The sequence below is a fragment of the Lethenteron reissneri genome, chromosome 24, assembly GCF_015708825.2.
Source record: "Lethenteron reissneri isolate LAM-NWPU_2019-01 chromosome 24, ASM1570882v1, whole genome shotgun sequence".
Classification (NCBI taxonomy): domain Eukaryota; kingdom Metazoa; phylum Chordata; class Hyperoartia; order Petromyzontiformes; family Petromyzontidae; genus Lethenteron; species Lethenteron reissneri.
The window spans coordinates 6,972,942-6,996,729 of NC_083802.1; the positions used below are offsets into that span (position 1 = coordinate 6,972,942).

Sequence of the window (23,788 nt, forward strand, 5' to 3'; positions counted from 1 at the left end):
GGCCGCATGGATCACTTCATTGGTTCATCGATTCTTCTCCCCCCCTATCAGAGATTCCCTCGACCAGTGATGCATCCCTATACTCGCAACTTGAGAAATTGTTACAATTCAGGACGATTCAATCCAAGGATTATACATTGAGATTGAGCAGTGACCGCCCACCCCCACAACACACCCCTCTGTTTCATGATTTGAATCGGAGGGCCGTGGGGTTATTTTAAACTATAGAGTAGGTGAGCAATAGCTAGGCCGATATGCCAAATTACCCAGTCAAAGGTCAAATGTTATTGTCATTTCCTAAACGATATAAGCTTTCAAATGTTACCTCATTTATTTAAATCGGTGGAGTGGTCAAGGAACTGTTTTCCGAGGAAAAGATAGATCATCACACGATTGCGGAATTTTGACGATGAGCATGTCCACGGCTGCCCGTAGGAATCTGCGCGGGCTGGCACCTGGAGTATGTGGAGGTGCGGGACGAGACCCTGGGCACCACGTTCAAGTTCCACTGCGACCGCTGGCTCGCTGCCAACGAGGACGACCACCAGACGCTGCGAGAGCTCAGCTGCGTCAACGCCAACCGCAAGGCCACAGCCTCTGCCAAGGACGTCCTGAGTATGAGGCGGGGGCAGGCTGTGGCATCAATTGAAAGAAATGCTTTTAAATTATTTTCTTTTCCGGGTTAATTAAATAGGGCTTAAATTGGGTACAGTCGAAAAGATTAAATTGTTTCTACGTTCCTTACAGAACCAGGGGAAAACTCAATCGCGGTCGTCCCAGCGTGAGTGTAAAAAAGAAATGGCGAACCGTAACCCGATTGTCCAAAAAATTATAGTTGTGCCAATTAAATGATAAAGTGATTTTTTTTTTTATGTTTTATAAAATAAATGAAACGAAGCTGTGAAGTATAGATTTCCATTAAAATGCCTCTTTTATATCGCAGCTCACTGTGGCTAGTCGAAAGAGCCTTTGATAATGCGATGCTTGCAATTGAACACCCTGGTTTTTTGTGCCTGCTCAGTGCTGTTTATAAATAAATTACACAAATCAACGCGAAGCCCCATGGCCAAAGGCTCATCTGGCTTACAGAGGCGCAATTTTATGGTGGCGACCAGCAAACCGTACTCAGAAGAGAGCCGAGCATAGGAACCCACGTTATGCATGAGACAAGGATGAGGCCCTGAGGCTGATCACGGTATTGTTCAAAAGGGATCCTGAAGAGGGAGGCAGCAATTAAATTATCAATCAAAGACATTGCCTTGGATAAGGTTACATGGCCATTTTTAGAGATGCATTGTGTATATTTCCGTTGCACTCTTTAACGGGTGAAGAATGGCAAACAGAGACAAAGGAAATTCAAACGTTACAAGCTGGGAAGTGCTCGGATAGCTCAGGGCAGTAATCCCTGTATCAGAGCACTGAACCCTTACCGATGAGATCCTGGGTTCAAAGCTGAGCAGCCAACCATGCTCACAACCTAATCTTTACGTGGGGTCAGTTACTTATCTGAGGCTGCACTCCAACAATTGCACCAAAAAAACACTCATCAATATTAATTTTGTCAGTGTTGTTTTTTTTTTACTAAATTCAGCCTAGCTATTTTCAGAAGGTTCACATGTATAAACCAATCTTTACAGGACATGAAGGCCTGTCATCTAGTGTTAGGTCAGAGGCCTACTGAAGTGACACCAGGAGGGGTTTGTTTGGTGTCATATTCTGGGAACATTCTCTGCTGGCTTGTGAACATTTTCAGAAGAACATTTCTTCGCTTCACGATGTGACTCTCGTGACACATTCGGTATACATTTACTGATAACATCCAAGTCAAAACACTGGTTCGGTGGCAGAATGCATTTTTAACAATTGGTAGACACTTAGTTGGGGAGCAACTTAGCGCATTATCTTGACTACGTTAATAAATCGTTAACACCTTCTGAGAAGACGAGAGTTGTCATCTTTGAAAAAAAACACAACTGAATGGAAATAATGTACATGTTAATATTTGGACACTTTTCTAAATCCCAATCATATATATTTACTTTAAGAATATGTAAAGGTTATTTCGCACCATTATAGAAAATATTATTGTTTGCCCTTGCTGATGGGAAGCTCGTTTTGGTTCCAGCGTTCGAAATCACAGTTGTGACCGGTGATAGCGAAGGCGCCGACACAAAGGAAAATGTGTGGCTCGTCCTGGAAGGGAAGAAGAAGAGATCAGAAGAGTTCCTCCTGGAAAACTCATCAAAGGCACGCCGATTTCAAAGGTAACCCAAATGTGCAGGCGGGAGAGGCCTGTACCCCGCTTCATATGCACGCACTGGTAATTTCGTGCCTTTGAACTGCGGGGACGTGACTTCAAGCCTAGCTGTGATCGAATAACAAAAAAGCTGGGCCCCATCTGTCCTTGCGGCAAGGTCGCAAACATTACACAAGCGGCATCTCCTGTCACCAGCGCGATACACTTCTGAGCAGTTTAGGCGAGAAATAGGTCAAGAGTGGCTTATTCCTTGAAAGGTGTATATTATTGAATTACCTAACCTGCTTGACCGGTTTTTCCTTTTTGTAATTTGGGATATTTTGACGCAGCCACTCGTTTCTATTCCTGCCGCTATTACTCTTTTGAGAACCTCTGCTGGGAACGCACCAGGACGTACAGAGGGGATGTATCACCAGGCATGGTGGCACACACGTGCGTGTGCGTTACACAGTGACTTCGGAGCAGAGATAGAGGCTTTGTGGGACCCTGAGCTGCAAGGGCAGTGAAGCATGACACCAAGTTTCAGTACTAGGCCCCCATTCATGTATGAGTGGGTTTTCTCTTGGCACTGTAGTTTTTACCCACCTGCGAAATACTCTTTTAAAAGAGAATTGACCATACATCCCTGTGGGAAAGGTCTTAAGGCTTGAGAAAGGCTTTCCATAATGAGTAAATACCACTTAATTATAGTTACGGTTTATATTTAAACAGTATTAACAAATTGCTGACTGCGTGACGATCTGGCAGTGCTCTTGGATCAGAAGGTCACCAGTCCGAGTCGTGGGGGAGAGGGTTGGAGGGGATGGTGACTGCTGGCTGAGAGAATTCTGGAAGGGCATTTCTTCACATTGTGAGACCGATCCCACAATTGAGATACTATTTGTCTGGTGGCAGCATTCCCCATTCCAACACTGGTCTAGTGGCCCCGCGGCACAGTTGCTCGACTCACAATCGGAGAGGTCATGAGTCCGGGGATCAATTCAACCCATCGTCCTCCGCGGGTTAATACCACGAGTGCCACTTTGTTGAGAGTGAAGACAGTGGGTCGTGCTATGGGGGTGAACTGTGGTCACCCACCACAACCAGAGCCATCGGCAAGGATGTTGCACCACCCGACTCTCATTTCAACGTGAAGACACTTTAACGCGGACCTGCATTTGAAAACGGCAAGCTTTGTTTTATTAAGGTCTATTTTGGTTAAGCACAATAATAAGTAAATAGCATTACATACCAAATATTAGATTTTCTTGGCTGTAATATACCCCCCCCCCCCCCAAGTGAATTTACGACGATTCAGGATCACGATTCAACGGCAAAAATGTATTCCTCTGCCCTTGTATTTCATTTCGTGTTTGTAATTGTCACTAGTATTTCCAGTCTCACGTGTACGTGTTGGTTTGTCACCTTAACCTAAATGTAAGCATAGACTAATTTTCATGTAATGTGCATCAATCAAAAATAATCACTTCTCACTGCACTCACGCTTCGATGCATCATCACCACCACCACCACGTACCCCTTACATAGCCCAAGCCCCAGTGAGCAGCACAGGCAGTTGCGTAAATAATATTGTTGGGGCACAGAAGCCCGCAGGGATGGGGGAAGGGAGGGGATTGTGTGTGCATTTTATAATCTGTATGAGGAGCAGGTAAGTATTAAAGGGTTTTAGGTATTAAGGGATTTTTTTTTTACATTTTTACCAGTGGAGACCGGCCCCCTAATGATAAGCAGCCACAGACATTTATTTCCACGCTCATTTCAGCAGAAAGACACATTCGCATTGATTTGTGTTTGAACACGGTATTACAATTCGTATTCAGCATTTTGTTTTGTTTACTGGCCTATCTGTATTGCACAAGAAACAATGGCACATTTTGTTTTATTTGGGTTCCAGCCGAACTTACTCTCGGCACCCTCGGGACACGGAAGCGATGTCTCAAGCTTAGTTTACGGTTTCCCCTTTTGCTCATAGACACTTTGTAATTTTAGCACAACTGGGCTGCTGGATGGTTGGGGGATGGGAAGGGCGACGAGGGGGCAGGGTTGGGGGATGGGTGAAGGGCTTCTGGGTTGTTTGGTTTCCCTGTTGTGCAAATTCACCATAGTGGGGGTGGGGCCGGCTTGTGCTGGCGGGAGAGGGATCACCATTATGGCTGGCCATCCCAGGCCTGTGTTTTATGTCCCCTGCTGGCCTGATTCAAAGCAAAGTTAAATTAGACATAGCGCGCGGTGCATTCGACTGATTGTGGCAATGCCACAGGGCAGAGCTCAAGCTAAATCTTCATTTATATAAACAGTACAGTGGGTAATTTTAGCTTTAAACAGTAACCATACGTTTCATCATGTGTACTGTAGTTTGTTTTCCTTACTAAGCATCATTACATTTATAAATAAGATGGGTATTGTGTTGGCAGTGGCATAAGGCCCAGGACCTAAACTTGAATGGATTTAATAATAGAGGTTTTCCCCTTTTTACTGGCAACAAAACTGAAACCTTTTTACAAGGAATCATGTGTGCATTAACCACAATACTTGTGGTCAAAATGCAAACAAAAGCACACTCTGATAATATATGCATTGTCCTTGAAAAAAAAGGGGCAAAAAAAGGGTGAAAACCCTATTATTATATTTTGGTACTGGCAAATGAGGTCTAATGATGATTTCTCAGACCTAACAACATCTCACTCCCTTCATCATTAGCATTGCCGTACAAAAATATGTACTGTATATGAGCAATCGGCTAATATTTCAGGTAATGTCATTTTATCTTTACATAATGCTAATTTCCTAAACCATCGTGCATTAAACTTTGTAAATCATTGTTAATTGCAATGATGGAATAGTGTTTTTTGGGCATAAAGATTACACAGTAAATGTGTTTAAAATATAACACAAGTTAAGAATCAGGTCATAGAAGTTATCGGGTGACTGATTGCTCAGGGCACTGACCCAGCACTGCCTAGATCCCAGGTTTGTATCCATGGGACTTGTAGCGAATTGATGGTCTCTGTTCAGTCACAAGTGAATGTGTAGTGACATCGGGGATGGATGTGACATCGGGGATGTCACTGTATGGTGCCGGCCCGGGAGGGGCGTGGCGTGTGATGTTCCTACGTCGCGGACAGCACCGGGTGGGTTGCTGTGTGATGCCGGCTCTAGCACAGCACTGGGTGGGTTGCTGTGTGAGGCCGGCTCTAGCACAGCACTGGGTGGGTTGCTGTGTGATGCCGGCTCTAGCACAGCACCGGGTGGGTTGCTGTGTGATGCCGGCTCTAGCACAGCACTGGGTGGGTTGCTGTGTGAGGCCGGCTCTAGCACAGCACTGGGTGGGTTGCTGTGTGATGCCGGCTCTAGCACAGCACCGGGTGGGTTGCTGTGTGATGCCGGCTCTAGCACAGCACGGGGTGGGTTGCTGTGTGATGCCGGCTCTAGCACAGCACTGGGTGGGTTGCTGTGTGATGCCGGCTCTAGCACAGCACTGGGTGGGTTGCTGTGTGAGGCCGGCTCTAGCACAGCACTGGGTGGGTTGCTGTGTGATGCCGGCTCTAGCACAGCACTGGGTGGGTTGCTGTGTGATGCCGGCTCTAGCACAGCACCGGGTGGGTTGCTGTGTGAGGCCGGCTCTAGCACAGCACTGGGTGGGTTGCTGTGTGAGGCCGGCTCTAGCACAGCACTGGGTGGGTTGCTGTGTGATGCCGGCTCTAGCACAGCACTGGGTGGGTTGCTGTGTGATGCCGGCTCTAGCACAGCACTGGGTGGGTTGCTGTGTGATGCCGGCTCTAGCACAGCACTGGGTGGGTTGCTGTGTGATGCCGGCTCTAGCACAGCACTGGGTGGGTTGCTGTGTGAGGCCGGCTCTAGCACAGCACTGGGTGGGTTGCTGTGTGAGGCCGGCTCTAGCACAGCACTGGGTGGGTTGCTGTGTGATGCCGGCTCTAGCACAGCACTGGGTGGGTTGCTGTGTGATGCCGGCTCTAGCACAGCACTGGGTGGGTTGCTGTGTGATGCCGGCTCTAGCACAGCACTGGGTGGGTTGCTGTGTGATGCCGGCTCTAGCACAGCACTGGGTGGGTTGCTGTGTGATGCCGGCTCTAGCACAGCACTGGGTGGGTTGCTGTGTGATGCCGGCTCTAGCACAGCACTGGGTGGGTTGCTGTGTGATGCCGGCTCTAGCACAGCACCGGGTGGGTTGCTGTGTGAGGCCGGCTCTAGCACAGCACTGGGTGGGTTGCTGTGTGAGGCTGGCTCTAGCACAGCACTGGGTGGGTTGCTGTGTGATGCCGGCTCTAGCACAGCACTGGGTGGGTTGCTGTGTGATGCCGGCTCTAGCACAGCACTGGGTGGGTTGCTGTGTGATGCCGGCTCTAGCACAGCACTGGGTGGGTTGCTGTGTGATGCCGGCTCTAGCACAGCACTGGGTGGGTTGCTGTGTGATGCCGGCTCTAGCACAGCGTGCGATGTTCCTACGTCGCGGACAGCACTGGGTGGGTTGCTGTGTGAGGCCGGCTCTAGCACAGCACCGGGTGGGTTGCTGTGTGAGGCCGGCTCTAGCACAGCGTGCGATGTACCGTCAACGCGTACACCCCGTAGGTGGGTGTAGTACCAGCCCTAGCGGGGCTTGGTGAGCGCTGGGATAGCGCGGGCACCACGCATGGCGTGCAGTGCGGGCTCCCACAAGGGAGAGCGGGAGAGTGTCAGCCCAGGGGCAGGGTTGCCCCGGGCCATGGCACTCTGGTTGACCCCGTAGGCACGTGATCCGGAATGTCCATAAAGAGGGCCCCAGGTGGGGGGGGGGGGCTAGGGGGTGACCACGTGTCTCTCGCGAGGGATCGAGATGGAGCTAGAACGCTCGAGAAGGTGGGCGGGGCTGGGCAGAGCCAGCCCCGACCCGGGAGGATATCAGGTGGGTCCCTGAGAGGGACTGGGGTCGCTTCGTTCTATAAGCTGGAAGCTCGACGTCTACAAGCTGAAAGCTCTACATCCTAGAAGGCATCAACACGTGGCCGGGACGCGAGTGAGGGTCCGACCCTTCGTATCTGTAACTTCTCCGTACAGTCTGCAACTCAGTTGGACTCACGACAAACGCACCAAAAAAAACATCCAATTAAAAGAGAATTTTCACGAAGACCTCATTTCAGGTCAATCGACATGCGACAAACATTCTTTGCGGGATATGTGCCCCTCGTGTGGATAGTCTCAAGTTTTATTTTGTTTAACTAGGTGAGAACTCATGAGGCCAGGATAGTCAAATTTACAAGAGTGATCGGGGTCTTAGTCTGTCAGTGGGGCGGGGAGGGGGGGTGTGGCGATGATTGCAATGTATAATCCAAATTGGGCAAATGTGCGGGCAATTTTTGAACTTGTTAAATTTGGACTCTCACCCCTCGAGTAAGAGGGCTATTGAAGTAACCTCAAGTAATTGTTCAACGTCATATTCCAAGCTGTTCTCTCACATAGTGGGGTGCACTACTTGCTGCATAATTATACGCGGAAATGTCTTCGCCTCATGACAGGATTATGAGAGCACAAGTGGAATGTAGTTGGGGTGGTGTCCAGGGAAACAAATAAATATACAGGATTCACGATGGATAGTGATGTAGATATCACTACACCTCACCATTCCCCCTTTCAGCTAAATCCCAGATCGCCTCTTGCAGTTTTAGAGTCGTGTGAGGTCTCACATTGTCACAGTCGATACCTGACATGAAATATCCACACATTTGGCCTCATTCAGCATCTGGATTCAGTTCTTCCTCTAGATGTGGATGTGCTCTCCATTGCACAGCTCAGTTACCCGCCATCCTCCATTCTGCACATGTTTCCCTACGTATTTCAACCCCATTCATGAATATCTACATGCTCTTCTGATATAGTATTTTTCTAATTTCCAAGTTGCTTACTCTATATTACAATGGAACTCCCTAGCAGCCTCTGCATACACTTCCACTGAAAAAGACCACATAATGTATGTCTGGTTGCTTTGTTTTTGTGCAGTACTCCAACCCATGACACCAAATAATAAGACATGAAGTCTGAATTACAGATTACAGTATTTCTCCCTCGAACACATATCTATTAAACACTACATCCTTATTTTATTTTATTATTATTTTCACCTACGTGACTTTACCGAAAGAACCAAAGAGTATGGATCCTTCAAACTGCTTGAAAAATAGGAATGGAATGATTTACACTCCACGTGGTTTAAAGAAAAGTTACAATTCAATGTCACGGTTTGATGAAATAATTATCGTGTTAACTCTGTTAAGGTTTTCTGGTGATATAATTAAGAGTAGTTATCAGTGCAAGTGACAAAACTTATTTTGTAAATTAATATAATGCAGCAGATCCAAATAGCATGTGTTACTACCAAACACACCAAACAGGAAGTTGCAATGGAAAATAGATACTACAAACACATCATGCGTGAGTTACGACGGATTGACTTGCACGTGAGATCAGAGCAGGTGTGACAATTATAAACACAAGATACCTTGGTCAATATATTGAATTAAAACAATGTACATCGCAACAAGCTATGCATGGGATTATAACACCAATAAACGACTCCACATATGCCCTACAGTTGAATAACGTTTGTCGCAATACGATGTGGAGATAATACACCGGACAAAGACTGCCACTACAGTGTTCTGGTAGAAAATAAGTCGGATTAAAAGCAAGACATGTAAAATAACAGCAGATGACAACATCCAAAACACTCAGTATCTTGGTATGCACAACGGATTAAATTCGTAACAAGCTATGAATTAGTAATACACAAGAGAAAGAGGCTTATGTATTAACAACGTAACGACAAATACAAAGAAGAAACTACCATGCTCCACCGTACTAGGGTGAGTTAAGTTGGATTAAAGTAACGTGGCACGAGCAGCAAATCCAAGTCAAGTGTTACAGGTGCGCACATCTAGTGAACGTCGCGATGAGTTACGCGTTGGGCAATTACGCAATAGAGTAAACCTCACGTGCAGGAGTAACACGGGTTGCGTAAGAAAGACGTGGTCTCCGGTAATAATAACAACTTTAGTCAATTTCTATTTAAAGCTTTCGTGACTGCAGGGATTCATCTTCTTGGTTCGGTCGGCAAAGTCACGTAGAATGGAAATAATAGAATAATAGAAAATAAAGTCAAATCCCCAGAATATCCCAATTTTAATAAACACGAACCTTCTATTTTGTGTATTGATACGGATTGGGCACATTCTCACAGAGGGGAGAGCTCGATGATGTTTGTTCTGGACCGATGTCAGTAGAGAGGCCAAGAGGAAAAACAAAGAAAGATGCCGCTCGTCGCCTCGAAGGAAGGGGGAGGGCTACAGTGAAATGAAGACAAAGCTAAGATCGGACAGGGCTGGAGGGAGTGTGAGCTAGAGACCTGCCACTGGGCAGAAGATTAAGGAATCACACAACCCACACTAGCCTTGTCCTCTAAAGTCTCGAGATGGAAAGGTGCGAGTCACTGATCGACGCTTGCACCCTGGAGGACTTGTCACTGCCCCCCCCCCTCCATCAAACCTGCGAGGAACTGCAATAAAACCCACCCTACCCCCACGCAGAGCAAATCGCAACTATCCTAAAAGGGAGGCCCGGAGAGAAAGAGCTCAGCACAGCGGCTATTTATTGAGGGAGCGACCTGGCAATTGCCCCCCCTCCCCCCCTCATTTACTTTCAGTTCTAGAAAATAACGTGTGGCATTCACTGTTGTTCTTCCGTTGCCTGGTGAATGTGAGAGCAAATGGCATAAAAAACACAAATGACACCTGCATACCTACTTTCTATTTGAAATGTGATCAAAGTAAACCAAATATATTGCACGACGAACATATCAACCAATCAGAGCCAGCGACGTGATTGCCATGCCATTTACTATGTTTGTTGAACTTCTTTCGCACCGTACGTCGCCAACCGTGCTAATTGGAGGTGCGGGATGTAGCAGCAGAACCGTTAACATCGTGGATGTATAGATACGTCAAAAGAAAATGCTGTGGAATTCTGAATAACCTTGAAAGTAGATTGACGGGTAGGAATAACACAGTGATCTCTAATAATGTAAAGAATATAAACAAAACACATTTAACTATATGAAAATAATTCAGAGATGGACACGTTCGAAGTGAAGCTTTTCAAATGTTCTAGATCTCGGAGAAAGCTGTATATGCAGTGGGGCAGTAGGCAAGGTCCATGGCACAAACACTGGAACGTACTTAGAGCCTAGCTGAACAGAAGGATCTGGAAATGAACACGCTCCATAAGTTGCAAACAACACACACTGAAACGTGCACAAAAAGCACTCGGCCTTGTGCATTACGCGAAATCCATCAACAGTTCCTGAAGAACAACATCGTGACCCTCTTGCCTTAGGTCACCATCGAATAAAATGTTCAGCAAATGGAACCCACTGACAGACACCAGCTAGACAGAGAGATAACTGTAGACCTGTTTCCCTCCTCGTTCCAAAATGTTATGTGCAGAATAGAGAAGTGTGACACTGGGGGTTGTATTACCTTATATGCCAGATGGGAGCTCCCCACACTTTACCCCGCCACATGAAACTTGCCAATCCACTAACTGTGGAGTACTCCACTTACCCCACTGGATAGTGAAATACCACTGAGGTGTCAGGGTGGCAGGATGTTAACTCCGTCGCCTGGTATGCAGGTCGTGGGTTCCATCCCGACCCTGGCCCCAAGGTTACGTGGATTTTTCTCCGTGTCCTCCGGCTTTACCGTTCACATTTATAAACACGCGTTTAGAGTATTTGTCTGCTATACATTTCCACGTGATGAGCCACTTCGTTGAGCTATCATTTGTGGTCAGGTCGCTTCTGAAAAGGAGCTATATCGCTCAGTGGGGCCTTACCTGTTAACATGAATATACATAGCCAGAGACTTGCCCATTGTTTTACCTGGCACGCTGGCGGATCGATCCGAACCAGTGACCTCCAGATTGCAAGTCCGCTGTGCAAGACATTACACCCTGGCAGCACCCTCTCTAACAGTATTTAAGGGGTTTATTAACTGGAAACCTTATCATTGATGGAGATGCGCATTGGTAACGATGAGGACAATGCACGAGATGTCGCACGAGATGCCGACTCTTTTTATCTCTCCCAGGGCGGCCGTGATAATATTCATTTCGCGCAGGCATTGCGTCGCTCGCCACGCCAGAATGCAGTTATTGCTTTTGAGAAGACAGCCGCTTGTAGTGCTCGTGGAGGAGGTCACACAACAAAGCAGAGGAGATAGATGGGGAAATAGGAGAAAGTGGGAGATGGTGGGGGCGGGGGAACAAAGATGCCCCTTGTAGCAGCGAAAGCACCGGGAGGATTTCCTGAAGGTGTGACCCCCATCCTCCTCGAGGACACGACGAAGCAAAGCGTTCACCGGCTGTGGCTGTGACACGGACACAGTTAATTTAGTGGGGCATTTACGTTTTAGTCTGAGTCGAAGTCGACGACAACCGATGTAGTTGTAGTCGAGACTTGGCCCGTGGTTAGTCTCGTCGACTAAAGTGGTCAAAACTTAAGTCCACTCTGAGTTCATAAATGTTGGTTTGTGTGAGGGGCATGCAAATTATTCTCACAAATATTGAAAGACTCTTTTTTTACCATATATGGACAATTTACAAAATGTGTTCTGCCTGAGTGCACTGCAGTCTAAGTTATCTTCGTCTGCATCTTCATTCAGACTAATTCTTTTTATCTTGTTATAGTCGGTCATGCTTGAACGTTTGGTCGGTAGTCAAGTCATCGCTCTTGCTTGATGCTAAAAGACTTTTGTCCACTCACAGTCGTTGATTAAAATTATAAACCAAAAAAACGTCACCGACGAATATCGTATTAGCACGGTTGGCCGCGTACGGCGCGAAACAATTTCAACATGCATTCGCACATTTTCGTCACTAAGTTCATGAACGAAATGTACGCGGTGCTGTGCACGAGCAGGGGAGCCACGGACAAGTTTGAGTTCGAGTCGGCAGACGTGGGGGACATCATGTCCCTCGTGCTGGGGCACTGCCCCCGCAAGAAGTCGTCCAGCCGCAGCGAGGCCACGTGGCACGTGCAGCAGATCGTGCTGCTCATCCTCGAGACAGGAAACAAGTGAGACGTGGTGGCGGCCCTGCGCCGAGATCTCACTTTTCCTCCACCGTTTATTTTCTTCTTTTTGTCAAAGACTCTCTTGGCATTCTATGCTACTAGCAGGCCCCCCCCCCGTGCTCATCACCACGCTGGCTAAAGTATATTTGTTTCAAGTGTAAATGTCACGTCCTGTCATGTATGGGTATACGAATACGCAATCAAAAGGTTGCGAGTTCAATTTCCAAGTTGGGGGTCGACTCGAAAATTTAAAGATCACCACTCGATGGGAAATGAACAGTGGTTTTGCCTAAATATATAGACTGGTCCCTGTCATTGGATAGTGGAAATTATAGAACCGATTGAGGGGTCACCAATGGAGATCAGCACCACCCAATGCTTGTTTGGGCATGGAAATTCTTTACATTTGGTATTTTCTTCCAGGTCACCAATGAAAGCAAGTTAGTCTTAATCAGGGCCGTAGATAGGTGGGGGTGAGAGCAGGTGGGGCAGTTTCCCCCCTCACTGAGAGGGCCTGAGAGGAGGACTCATCTGGTAATTTGTTCCAGGAATCCGCAAACTACCTACCTACCTAAATGTAGACTACCACAGGTCGAATGCTCTGCTTCTACAATCCCAACTTCACGCTAAAATAAGATGCTGTATTCGCGCCATTCTTATCGCACACAAGGCTATTACGCAAATGCTGTTTCACACACGGGTTTGGTCTGCGAATAGAGAGGGGTGACGTTGCTTTGTGGTTTTCCCCAATCGAGTAATTTGCAAGTAATTTTCCAACACGGGGCACGCTTTGGGACCGCGACACAAAGTGCACACGTGTCTTCATCTTATTTGAACGTCACGGAATCTTTTCACGTCCACCGTGAACCTCTGCGTGCAAGCGGCAAACGCGCCGCCACTCATCTCCCCCGCGCCGCTGCAGGTACATCTTCCCGTGCGACGCGCAGATCGAGCTGTCGTCGAATCGCGAAGAGAGCGGCCGCAGCTTCGAATGCCGACGCAAGATCGAGAGCTTCTCGAGCCGCACCGGAGGCCTGGCTCCCGTCAAGTACGAGGTGCTGGTGGTGACGGGCGGCGAGAAGGGGTGCGGCACCGACGCCAACGTCTTCATCGTCGTGTTCGGCACGCGCGGCGACTCGGGACGCCGCGCGCTCAAGCACAAATACCGCAACCTGTTTGAGCGAGGCAAGACCTCGCGCTTCATGCTGGAAGCGCTCGACCTGGGGGAGCTCAACAAGGTAGGCACGCCCAGGACGCCGACGCACACCCAGAGCCCTAGCACCGACCGCAGCCCCCGCCCACGACATCTGAGACATATCATCAGTTTCGATTTAAAGCGTTCGTGACTGCAGGGATTCATCTGCTTGGTTCTTTCGGGAAAGTCACGTAGAAGGGAAGTAGTAAAATAATAAAAATAAAACATAATAAAATAATTCTCACGACGTTTCGGCCACAACGCAAGCAGCCGTCCTCAGGTGATTGCAGGGATTCTTCACCTGAGGACGGCTGCTTGCGTTGTGGCCGAAACGTCGTGAGAATTATTTTATTATGTTTTATTTTTATTATTTTATTTACTTCCCTTTTACGTGACTTTACCGAAAGAACCAAGAAGACATATCATCAGGTCAATGTGCAGTCCTGCCATTGTTTGCACACGCAATTGCTGGTGGAAATGCCTCCAGTAGAGGGAGCTCTAGAGGGCCCCTGTATAGGACATTTGACCTACTATTATATTATTATATTATATTATTATTTTATTACTTCCCTTCTACGTGACTTTACCGAAAGAACCAAGAAGATTTGACCTACTGTTCCACACTGACCAGACTTATTGGAAGAAGTGGGAGTAACCACGATTTACCACACCACATGCGATCTGACAATCGACGGTGGTGTACCCATTTATACTGCTGGAAGGACAGGCGGGATGGATTTTAGATACTTGCCAGTTGCAAGTGCTGTGCCGCGAGATTGAACAGGCGATCTCTGGAGTGGCAATTCAGTGTGCTCACCATTGCACCACATGCACATCACGAAGTGCAAACAAAACGAAATGCTCACAAGCACGATAATTTAACTCATTGTTGTCTCCCTGCTCAAACAAGCAATGTGGCGGTGATCAACTCAAATTGTTGGTACCAAGTTAATGGTGGAATTTTCAGAATTGCATGATGGTTGGGATTTGGGGAACAATCTCTCCATAATTCTAGATTTGAAGCTTTCGTGACTGCAAGGATTCATACTCTTTTGTTTTTTTCCGGTAAAGTCACGTAGGTAAAAAATAAAATAAATGAAAACAACTCCATAGTTTTAGCGCTGTTGACTTTCATAATGTGGTACATATTTTAGTGTTTCATAGTCATTGCAAGGATGATGGGCTGGCTCTAAGTCGTCCCCCGACGGGGATTTGAATTCGGCTAACTGCAGTGCCACCCAACCAGAGTAATGTATACTAGAGCCGACATAATCCTCAAATTCCAAGAATACAAAATCCCACCGAAGCCATTCCATAAAGAGGACGCGCATGAAGGATTGCTCGACGAAGCAAAAGGTGACTTATTAATCCATCAGATTCTTATTGTAATAGGGTGATGAACCCCGTTATGGTTAGGGTTGTTAGGTTACAGATCTGCCTCGGCACCAATTACATCTTTTGTTAGAATGAGAAAACTACAGTGTAGTCAAATAAAATGGCCATTTCAGGCTTTCATTCTTTTCATTTTCACATGTGATTTTCAAGTTTTAGTTAAAGTGATTAAAATTTGGGGGCAGTGCCCCCCCCCCGCCCATTGGCAGCCCTCGGCCAGTGTTGGAAATTCCACATTCTCCAGGGGACAATCAAGTTAATTTCCTACAAAGTGGTACTCATTATATTGACTTTAGAGACGATGGGCCGAGTAGCCCCCCAAACAGGATTTTAACTTGCGTCCTCCTCACTTGGAGCCGTAATGATTGCGTCACAGCGCCATGCCGCTGGACATTGTGAATAATAAATATATAATTTAGGCGCATACTCAAAATTGCATTCGTACTGATAATGAAAAGCTGTTCGTTTCACGAACGCAGACACTGAGACAATGTTTTTATTTATGAAAATCTGACAGTAGATTTGAAAGAAAAATATTTGACTAGGGGGCACCCCATTGAGATGAAAATAAATTACTTTTAGAACGTCCATTCACCCCACGGCAATTTTTATGAATTTGATCAACTAAAATTGCGCAATTACACTATAACAATTGTTATATCACAATAACTCAATATTTAGCATGTTAAAAAGTAGATGAGTGAGGCAAATGTAATAGTTGCAAAGATATGGACAAAAGTATGCCTATCCAACATATCATTTTGAAATTGCGGCTCGCATTGCACACTGGGGCTATTGTATATGGTAAAGTGGTAAATCAACACTGGAGGCGATGGGCATATTTATCTGTTCAAAGGTGAAATATTTTTGTAATGTTGACCTAGTTTGGATAAACTACTAATCATACGCTTTCAAGTTACTCCTCATTCATTGCAATTGTATGAACGGTCTAGTTCTCCGGACACACGTGTATGTAGGTTAGACCCTGATATTGCAGACGTTGGAAACCTATTGATCATCATCAGCTCAGCCCCGTTGTATGATTTTAAAACGAGACTATGGTACACAGACTGTTATAGCAGATACGCAGCACCAGGGCTATTAAGCAGAATAATGTGGACGAATGCCAATTTTTGGGAGGAATTTAAGCCTCATTCTTTTAAACTGCATACACTTTCGTATGACATCTCATTCACTAAAATTGAAGTCGAGGAGTTTTCCAGACATACAGATTAGCTGCTTATCACACATATATGCTGTGTAGTAATATCTGGCTAGAAGGCATATTGCTTTGAATGACTTACATTCATAAGATTGCAAGTTTAAATCCCAGTTGAGCATAAATGCAGCCCATCATTTATTTTGGGCCAATAAATTAAGTACAGCTAGATGATTTATCAAGTCGTGTTGTTTGGTATGATGGATGAACTGGAATTAAACGTCAAGCATCATCCCAAACAACACACATTCCAACTCCAAAAACCCATTGTCAAGCTACACGGCACAACCGCAAAAACCAACGTGGCAGTATGTCAACACATCTCACTGGAAATACTGGTGCCCCTTATATGGGTTTGTGTTTTTTTATCGACTGGCTCAGGGCTGCCACTGAGATGAGTGCCATTCCATTGCTTACCGAAAGAACCAAAGAGTAATTCCATTGCTTGTTCAAGCACTTTCAGAGACCCAAAAAAAGGCCCGTTGGGATTTTCAAAACACACTATACACAACGCACTATAAATGTATCATGAGACACATTTCCCATTTGCTGTGCTGCAGCGGAGTATGTGGTAAAAACCTATAAGTGTGAATTTTCCTAATTGCTGCGGGGCGGCAATATCCACAATACTGCACTCTGGAGGCATATTACTCGTGGTAAGCTCACGTTAAACACTCGTCCCTGCATACTATATCAATGGTGGAAAGCTCGCACTTGACCGAATATTTGGTCGTGCATCATGATCAAGATAAGTCAGGAAATGACCATATGGCATTTTCCTGCTTTCACTACAGCTCAGAGAAGATGGTAACATTTTTCTAGCACACATAAGCTGCTATTAGATTTGAAATCCCACCGCTAAGTCACAGCAGACGCCTGAATAATTTCCAATATATCATCACTTAAACATTAGCGGCGTTAATTGCTTTTTCTTGTATAATACCAGGCAGAAATCGTGCCATAACCTTGTCCTTCATTTGGCTTACCGTTGATTTCGGGATTAAACGACACATTGGGCAAAGTGGATTGAATTTTAAAATGTGTTTGACACAAAATAGAATGGAATCATGTTATGCATGCGAGTTATTTTACATTTTAAATTGGTCGTTGTGTATGGAGAATAAGTGCCACACCAATAGATCCTGTAAGCAGTGTCTTAACCAGAATGCATTCATACATACCAATGCTTACCCAATCCTACTTGCACACAAAGCACATTACTCTTGTCCAATGACCATTTGCCATGCACTTGCTCAGGTGTGCTTTTTATAGAGCACACTATTCCCGATGGTAGTAATGGCAACCAGTGCAGACGTGCACTTTGTATGTGAAAACACTGGTACAGTAACCCAAAGCTCATATTTCATACGGACACGTTTTAACTTCCACCTGTTCAATCCCATGCCGACATCATATTTAGACAAGCCATCAATAAGCACTTGAAGTAGGCAGTATATGTTGCAAGGCATACGACGATGGGCCTATTAGCAAATCATCCAGAATGCATCCCATCTCAGCAGCTTTGCAGGGGATGAGCTTGGAAAGTGCTTAGATGGGCAACCACGATCATGCACGTCAGGCTGTTGTATAGCGCTGTGGTTTTACGTGGTGGGCTGCAGACGAGTCCAGAACACCCACTGTACGGTACTTTCTATGCTTCCACGTGTGCTCACAGCCTTCACAAACCCACACCGACCTCCCCCATGTCCTACAAGGCATATGGGCGTGGGGGGGCCTCGTTCAGAAGTGTTACCTGTACATTTTTTGATGCAGTTTCAATTAAAATCGATTAGTCACACCATTGTGCATGCAGGAATCGATTATTTGTATTCACATTGTATGTAATGGTTTATGCAACCCTGCAGTCACTAGCCCTACACGCGTCACAATGTAAAAGAAATAGAATGGCAACCCCAAATCATCGCATCCTGACAGCCTAATCACGATATGCCTATGATATTGTATGCAATGTAAAAATAGCACACGCCTGTTTAACTTGTAAACATAAAGTATTGCGTTTGATGGGGTCGGGCCAGACAGCACCGTTCGAATGTACGAAGAGCTTGAGTCACTCTTGTTTTCCATCACCCTTGCCGCCCTAGGTACGAATCGAGCATGACAACAGCGGATTGAGCGCAGGGTGGCTGTTAGACCGAATCGAGATCATCAACACATCCACACTCATCCGCACCATCTTCTTCTGCAACAAATGGCTCGACCGTAAGAGAGGAGACCGTCAGACGTGCCGGGAGCTCTTCCCCATCTACTGAGCAAGCAAGATGGTCCTTGTGATATGGCTCAACTACACATTGCATAGGCCCTATATTCAACACAATGTGGGTTAACGGTTATTAAATGGTAGTCTGCCTTTGTATCCTGGGTTGTGATGGCACCGGCCTTTGAGAAGGCATGTAACAATACACAAGCAGATAGAAATGTATTCATATACAGATAATGCAACGAATGCGTGCGAGAAAGTATTTTTTGCATTGCATGAAAACTACAACACAAGAAGATATGCCAATGTAACATGTAAGCTAAACTGGACAAAAAAAATACCGATAAAAAAACAAGATCTATAGATCTGTAGTTTTCAAATTGTGATCCCAAATCATGGCAATTCAAATGGCTGTGGGTGGCGTGGACGTTGTGAGTCATTAGATGCCTAATTTTGAGCACAAGCTGAAATGCAAATTGTAGTTTTGCAAACCAATTTTTCTCCATATGACCCCTGTTGACTTCTAATTCATCCTTAAAGGCCGATTGGCCCATTCAACTCCAAAATAGGTTTCAAACTCACATTGATTCGCAGTCGAGCGCTACAACTCCAAGGCGAGACTGGGCAGAAACGATTCGGTTAACGTTTGATGCATTTTCAACTGTATAAACAAAATATGCTAAATAACACGTTCAAGAGTTTGTAATTGAAGGAAATTAACTTTTTACGACAAAGGTTTGCTTATACGGATCTACGGGCGTCCAAATGTCACCAAGTATTGTGCCTTATGAAAGAAACATATGTAAGAAAATCCATCAGAACATTTTTATATCCAGTAGTTTGTACATATTTGGATTCCAACAGTACACTTTTATAAAACGCTGTCTTGTGAATGTCAGCTGAAATGTTTGACATTTTAGGCTAAACGTGCCACGAACGTATACCTCGAACTCCTGTAGTATGTATGTATGCGTAACAATCGTGCAAAAACGATTGTGAACAAAAATGATGAATGTACTCGTATGTATATAAAGTACTTGAAACATGAACTGCATTCAACTCGCTTGGAAGTTTCATTTTTGAACTGGTGAATTGTTGATAAAAATCCACATTACACACAGGAGAAAAACCACAACGTAGCAGTTACATTCTTTATTATCGATCATCCAAGTGAATTTCCAACCCAAAACACATTAGATATAGCTCTTTACATAAGACTCTCAATTCCAACTATAAGCAATATTTAGAAATCACAGCTTAGTGTTATAGCCTTTTTCTTAAACCAGGTAACAAATCTGCTCACTATATACCTACAGCTCTAAATGATACACACCTGCCTCCACGAGTCAGCACTCGCCCCGTACATTAGCAGATACCCCAGTTATACAATGCAATCGATAAGGCTTGCGTACGGTCTTTGCAGTTAATGCAGTTTACTCTTGCACAAAAAGAAACGTTTAGTGACATTAGTGTAGGTTGAATCTATATAAATAAACCACCAAGGGTGAGCGTGCGAGTTAGTAGCTTTAATGCAACATTTCATTTATATATAAAAAGTGGGGGGGGGGGGGGAACTAAATAAAAAAACGGTTGCTTCCTCTTGCCTTTTATTCCCCACTTTTTTCCAACATGCAATCCCACTTTCCACAAAGCTGGCTAACAATTCCCAAATAGTCCAACAGCATGGTTGCTGAAAACCCTTTTATGTAAAATGAGCACAGTTACAGTACCAAAATAGCATCTGTGCAAAACTGCAAACACGGACATAAACTACAGCTTTGAACAGTTTAGCGTTGGCTGCTGTTGGCACAACTCTGCACAGAGAAGTGCCCCCCCTTTAAACATCACCCATTGGCTTGACAGAAAAAAAGAGCAAAATGTGCGTTTTGTAAAAGCGTTGAGCGATTAAGAAGCATGACCGGCCTTTGCAGAAGCAGACGCGAGTCATGAACATGGACACCCACAGCACTAGGCCACTCGTGGTTGTTGGAGCGGTGTGTGCCTCTCTCTTCGGGAGGCGTGTGCATTAACTGGCCACAATAATAAATGCCACACCGCTCATGGATTACAATCACCAGTTAGTCACTTTATGGGTGTTTGGTTCTCAGCATCTTTGGCCGCGCTTGGCTGGAGATAGGGATGAGGCCAGAGCTTCGGCAGACCACTGAAAAGACAGGATGCCGATATGACAGGCAATGCAGAGGAGTTGCAGGCCAACTATGGGGCCCTGAGGATCACATGGTCGTAATCTTTGCTAAATACATCAAGCTTGCTCGAAACAGCAGCAAAAAAGGCAATTTTGTGCTCCTGCTAATGCTTTTAAAAACATTAACCGCCTGCTGGCCGTAGCAGCAACATTTTGGGGTACAAGCACTGCCTTTCCACGTCACACACCATGGAAATTCGTGACGCTGCCAATTTCACACAGACACGGGACGGGGGAGCAAAGCGTGTGCTGCGGCGTGACTCGCCGGCCTGCTGGAGAGCACAACCACTCTGGTGACGCGTTCAAACACTGGAGGCAGCGCTACGGGTTGTGGAAAGTCGGTCGGTCCAACAGAGGGACGCAAACTAGCTTCATAAAAACATATTATTGCATTGAGCTTCGGAGACGAACACGTGTTTAATGAGGAAGAATTGTTGACAGTGTTAAGGTTCTGGGATCTACAAGCCACACACTGGCAGCAAGTAGTTGTGCGCCCATTTTTAGCTGTCGGTGGCAAGCTGAGCTTCAATGTCCACGCGGCAGATGGGACACTTCTTGTTAGTGGTGAGCCACTGGTCCACGCACACCTGATGAAACAGGTGCATGCAAGGGAGACGTCTGCCAGAAAGAGCACGGGAAAACAGCGTTAAATTGCAAGTAAAAAAACCTGTAAAAATGCCTCGTCTCTCCTTACCACAGGTACACACGTTTCTATCGAAAGTCTGCATTAACAGCTATCAGCTGGATAAATACAAAAACAACGGCTAGTCATCGAACAAAGACGGTCACTGCATTTATATTCTTGGTTCTTTCCGTAAAGTCACGTAGAAGGGATATAATAAAATAATAAAAATAAAACAATAAAATTCTCACGACGTTTCGATTGCAACACAAGAATTCATCATCAGGTGTGAAAACCACAGCAAGAAAATTTTTGAACAAAGGTTACTGCATTGCGCGCCTTCAAATTCACTTCTTCGGCTGTCTGGAACACTCTTCCTTTCCATATTAGGAAGCCACTGGAGCTATGCACTTTCAAATAGTCCAGGTTGAAAACTAATTTATTTACAACAGTTTTTTGTGTTTAGTTTGTCGTCTTCCCCTGCACTTCCGATTAGCACGGTTGGCTATGTACGGTGCGAAAGTAGTTCAACATACATAAATACTATCCAACCAACATTTTGTCTGAAGACAGAACCAAAGGGAAAACTGTTGTATATGGCAAAACACATTAATTATTGTACCCATTAGACTTTTGATGGCAAATACAATTGAGCACAGCAAACATAGAAATGAGAATGACTGTCAAAACAACTAATATTTTTTTTACGTGATATGAAGGGCCAATAGCTGAAACATTGGCGATTATCTATTTTTCATTGTAAGGCAGAGTGTTATTGACGAACTGTTAAGCTTTTTTATGTGTGCTTGTGCACCACTGTCAACGCAGTATCGCCAAAAAGTGTATCTAAAAAACACAGCGATATTATGAATGCTTCCTTTTGTAGATTATAAAATAAGCAAATGTTATCACCGGGTTTCCTCCCTCTTTAGGAATATCAGAGTGAAAGGCATCTCCTTACCTGACATCTTCCTCTTCTTCCAAAACAGACAAGCAGATGGTGCACTTCTCCTCATTCTCATCATCAGCTCCACCCTCATCATCACCTTCCTTCTCCAAACTCTTCCTCTGCAGCAGAGCCACAGGCACAACAAAGTTAAAACTGAACCAGCTCCATTGCATGCCTTTCTAATACAACCACGACTGTGCTTTTTTTTTTAAGGCCGCAAAATAAAATTACCCCTGGGAGTTTAGTCTTCCAGTTTAGACAGTGCAAATCTACGCAGTTACTCGAATGCGAATCAGGATGCAGTGCACAGACCAAGTTGTTAAGTTTAAAATAATTAAGTTACATGTAAAAAAACACATGAGTGGTATGGAAGCTTTGTTGGGTGTTAAAGGGCTACAGGTCATGTTTTTTCCTACTTAGTAGACTGCTATATTAGACACATTCTAACATCCAAAATGGCATAATACGCTATACTGTGCACACTCCTCTCAAACAAACATTTTTTTGACAGGTTTCACTTGGTCAACTTTTTATATTGGTCAACTAGTTGTTGAGCATCCATGTAACCTCGCAACAGAGGACCACAGCAAGAACATTTCGTCAAGACCATCGTTTAAACCTTTGACGGACATAGTGTTGTTCACGGTCACCTTTTTGTATTTGTGAGGATAGGTGTGCCTCTCGATGGTGCTCTGGGAAGCTCCGCGATTCACGTTTCCCAGCCTCTCCTCCAGCTGCAGCAGGTCCTGTATTTGGGTACACAATTGAAGCACAGTGAGCACCTGTAACACGGCAGGGCCAAGAGCGCTTGCATCCTACCATATGTCTGGCCCGTGAGGATAACTGTGGCGCGTGTAGAAAGGTGCATACCTCTGCTCTGAAGAACAATCCCTGTATGTTGCGGGGGATGAGCGGGACGTGAGAAGCATAGCCCGACATGTCGGGCATTGCCTGCGCAAAGGGAAACGGATTGAACACTTTTAATTCTGACACCTGCACCGAAGAGCCCTTGCTAAGTGTCAAAACACACTTCTTTTTAAAACAGATTGTGGCAACAACCCATCACTTACAAGTTTTGGTGCATCACATGCATCGACGCAACAATGTTTTACCACTCTAATCGCCTCCGCTCCGATCGCACACATCATTCGCATGCCACACAGGTTCACTCCGATCATAAATGTGTACATTTAAACTTCTACCACCGAGCGCATTTATTTTCGTTTGCAAACACATGTATGCCTCATGTGCACATAAGCAGGCGCACACACACGTGTCCCTGCATGGTATGCGAGTGCATACCACGGGCAGGGTGAGGCGGCCGGGGAAGTGGTGGAGTCGCAGTGCTCCGTGGCGATGATGCTGCAGGTAGGGGTTCATCGGATGGCCCTGAGGGAAGGGGGCCTGCCCTGCACTGCCCTGCTCCACCGCAACATCCCTGCAAGCGAGAGAAACAGTGTTCCAGGAAACTATGCCACATCACATCAAAAGTCAGTTGATCCATGCAGGATAGAAACAACAATTCAGCATTCTTTTCATTTGGTGGTCCTGAGCCAGTGAAGGAAAATCCACATTTCCATGATACGGGTCACGATGTGTAGGACCAACCATTG

General features: G+C 45.5%; 2 protein-coding genes across 2 annotated transcripts in view; one reads left to right on the forward strand and one right to left on the reverse strand.

Annotated features, from left to right (window-relative positions):
• The window catches only part of LOC133346473 (lipoxygenase homology domain-containing protein 1-like), a 121,404-nt gene extending 101,984 nt beyond the window's left edge, over positions 1–19,420 (forward strand). Inside the window, 5 exon segments of the mRNA XM_061558084.1 lie at positions 436–615; positions 2,126–2,264; positions 12,222–12,377; positions 13,297–13,612; positions 18,283–19,420. Of these exon segments, the coding sequence (XP_061414068.1) occupies positions 436–615; positions 2,126–2,264; positions 12,222–12,377; positions 13,297–13,612; positions 18,283–18,450 (959 nt within the window). The 3' untranslated portion in view covers positions 18,451–19,420.
• Positions 19,421–19,535: 115 nt separating this feature from the next.
• Positions 19,536–23,788, reverse strand: part of LOC133346474 (E3 ubiquitin-protein ligase arkadia-A-like) — a 36,422-nt gene continuing 32,169 nt past the window's right edge. The window contains exons 12-16 of the mRNA XM_061558085.1: positions 23,478–23,613; positions 23,046–23,126; positions 22,826–22,921; positions 22,188–22,294; positions 19,536–21,222 (exon numbers count right to left, since the gene is read on the reverse strand). Coding sequence (XP_061414069.1) covers positions 21,105–21,222; positions 22,188–22,294; positions 22,826–22,921; positions 23,046–23,126; positions 23,478–23,613 — 538 coding nt within the window. The 3' untranslated portion in view covers positions 19,536–21,104. The remainder of the gene's footprint in view (positions 21,223–22,187; positions 22,295–22,825; positions 22,922–23,045; positions 23,127–23,477; positions 23,614–23,788) is intronic.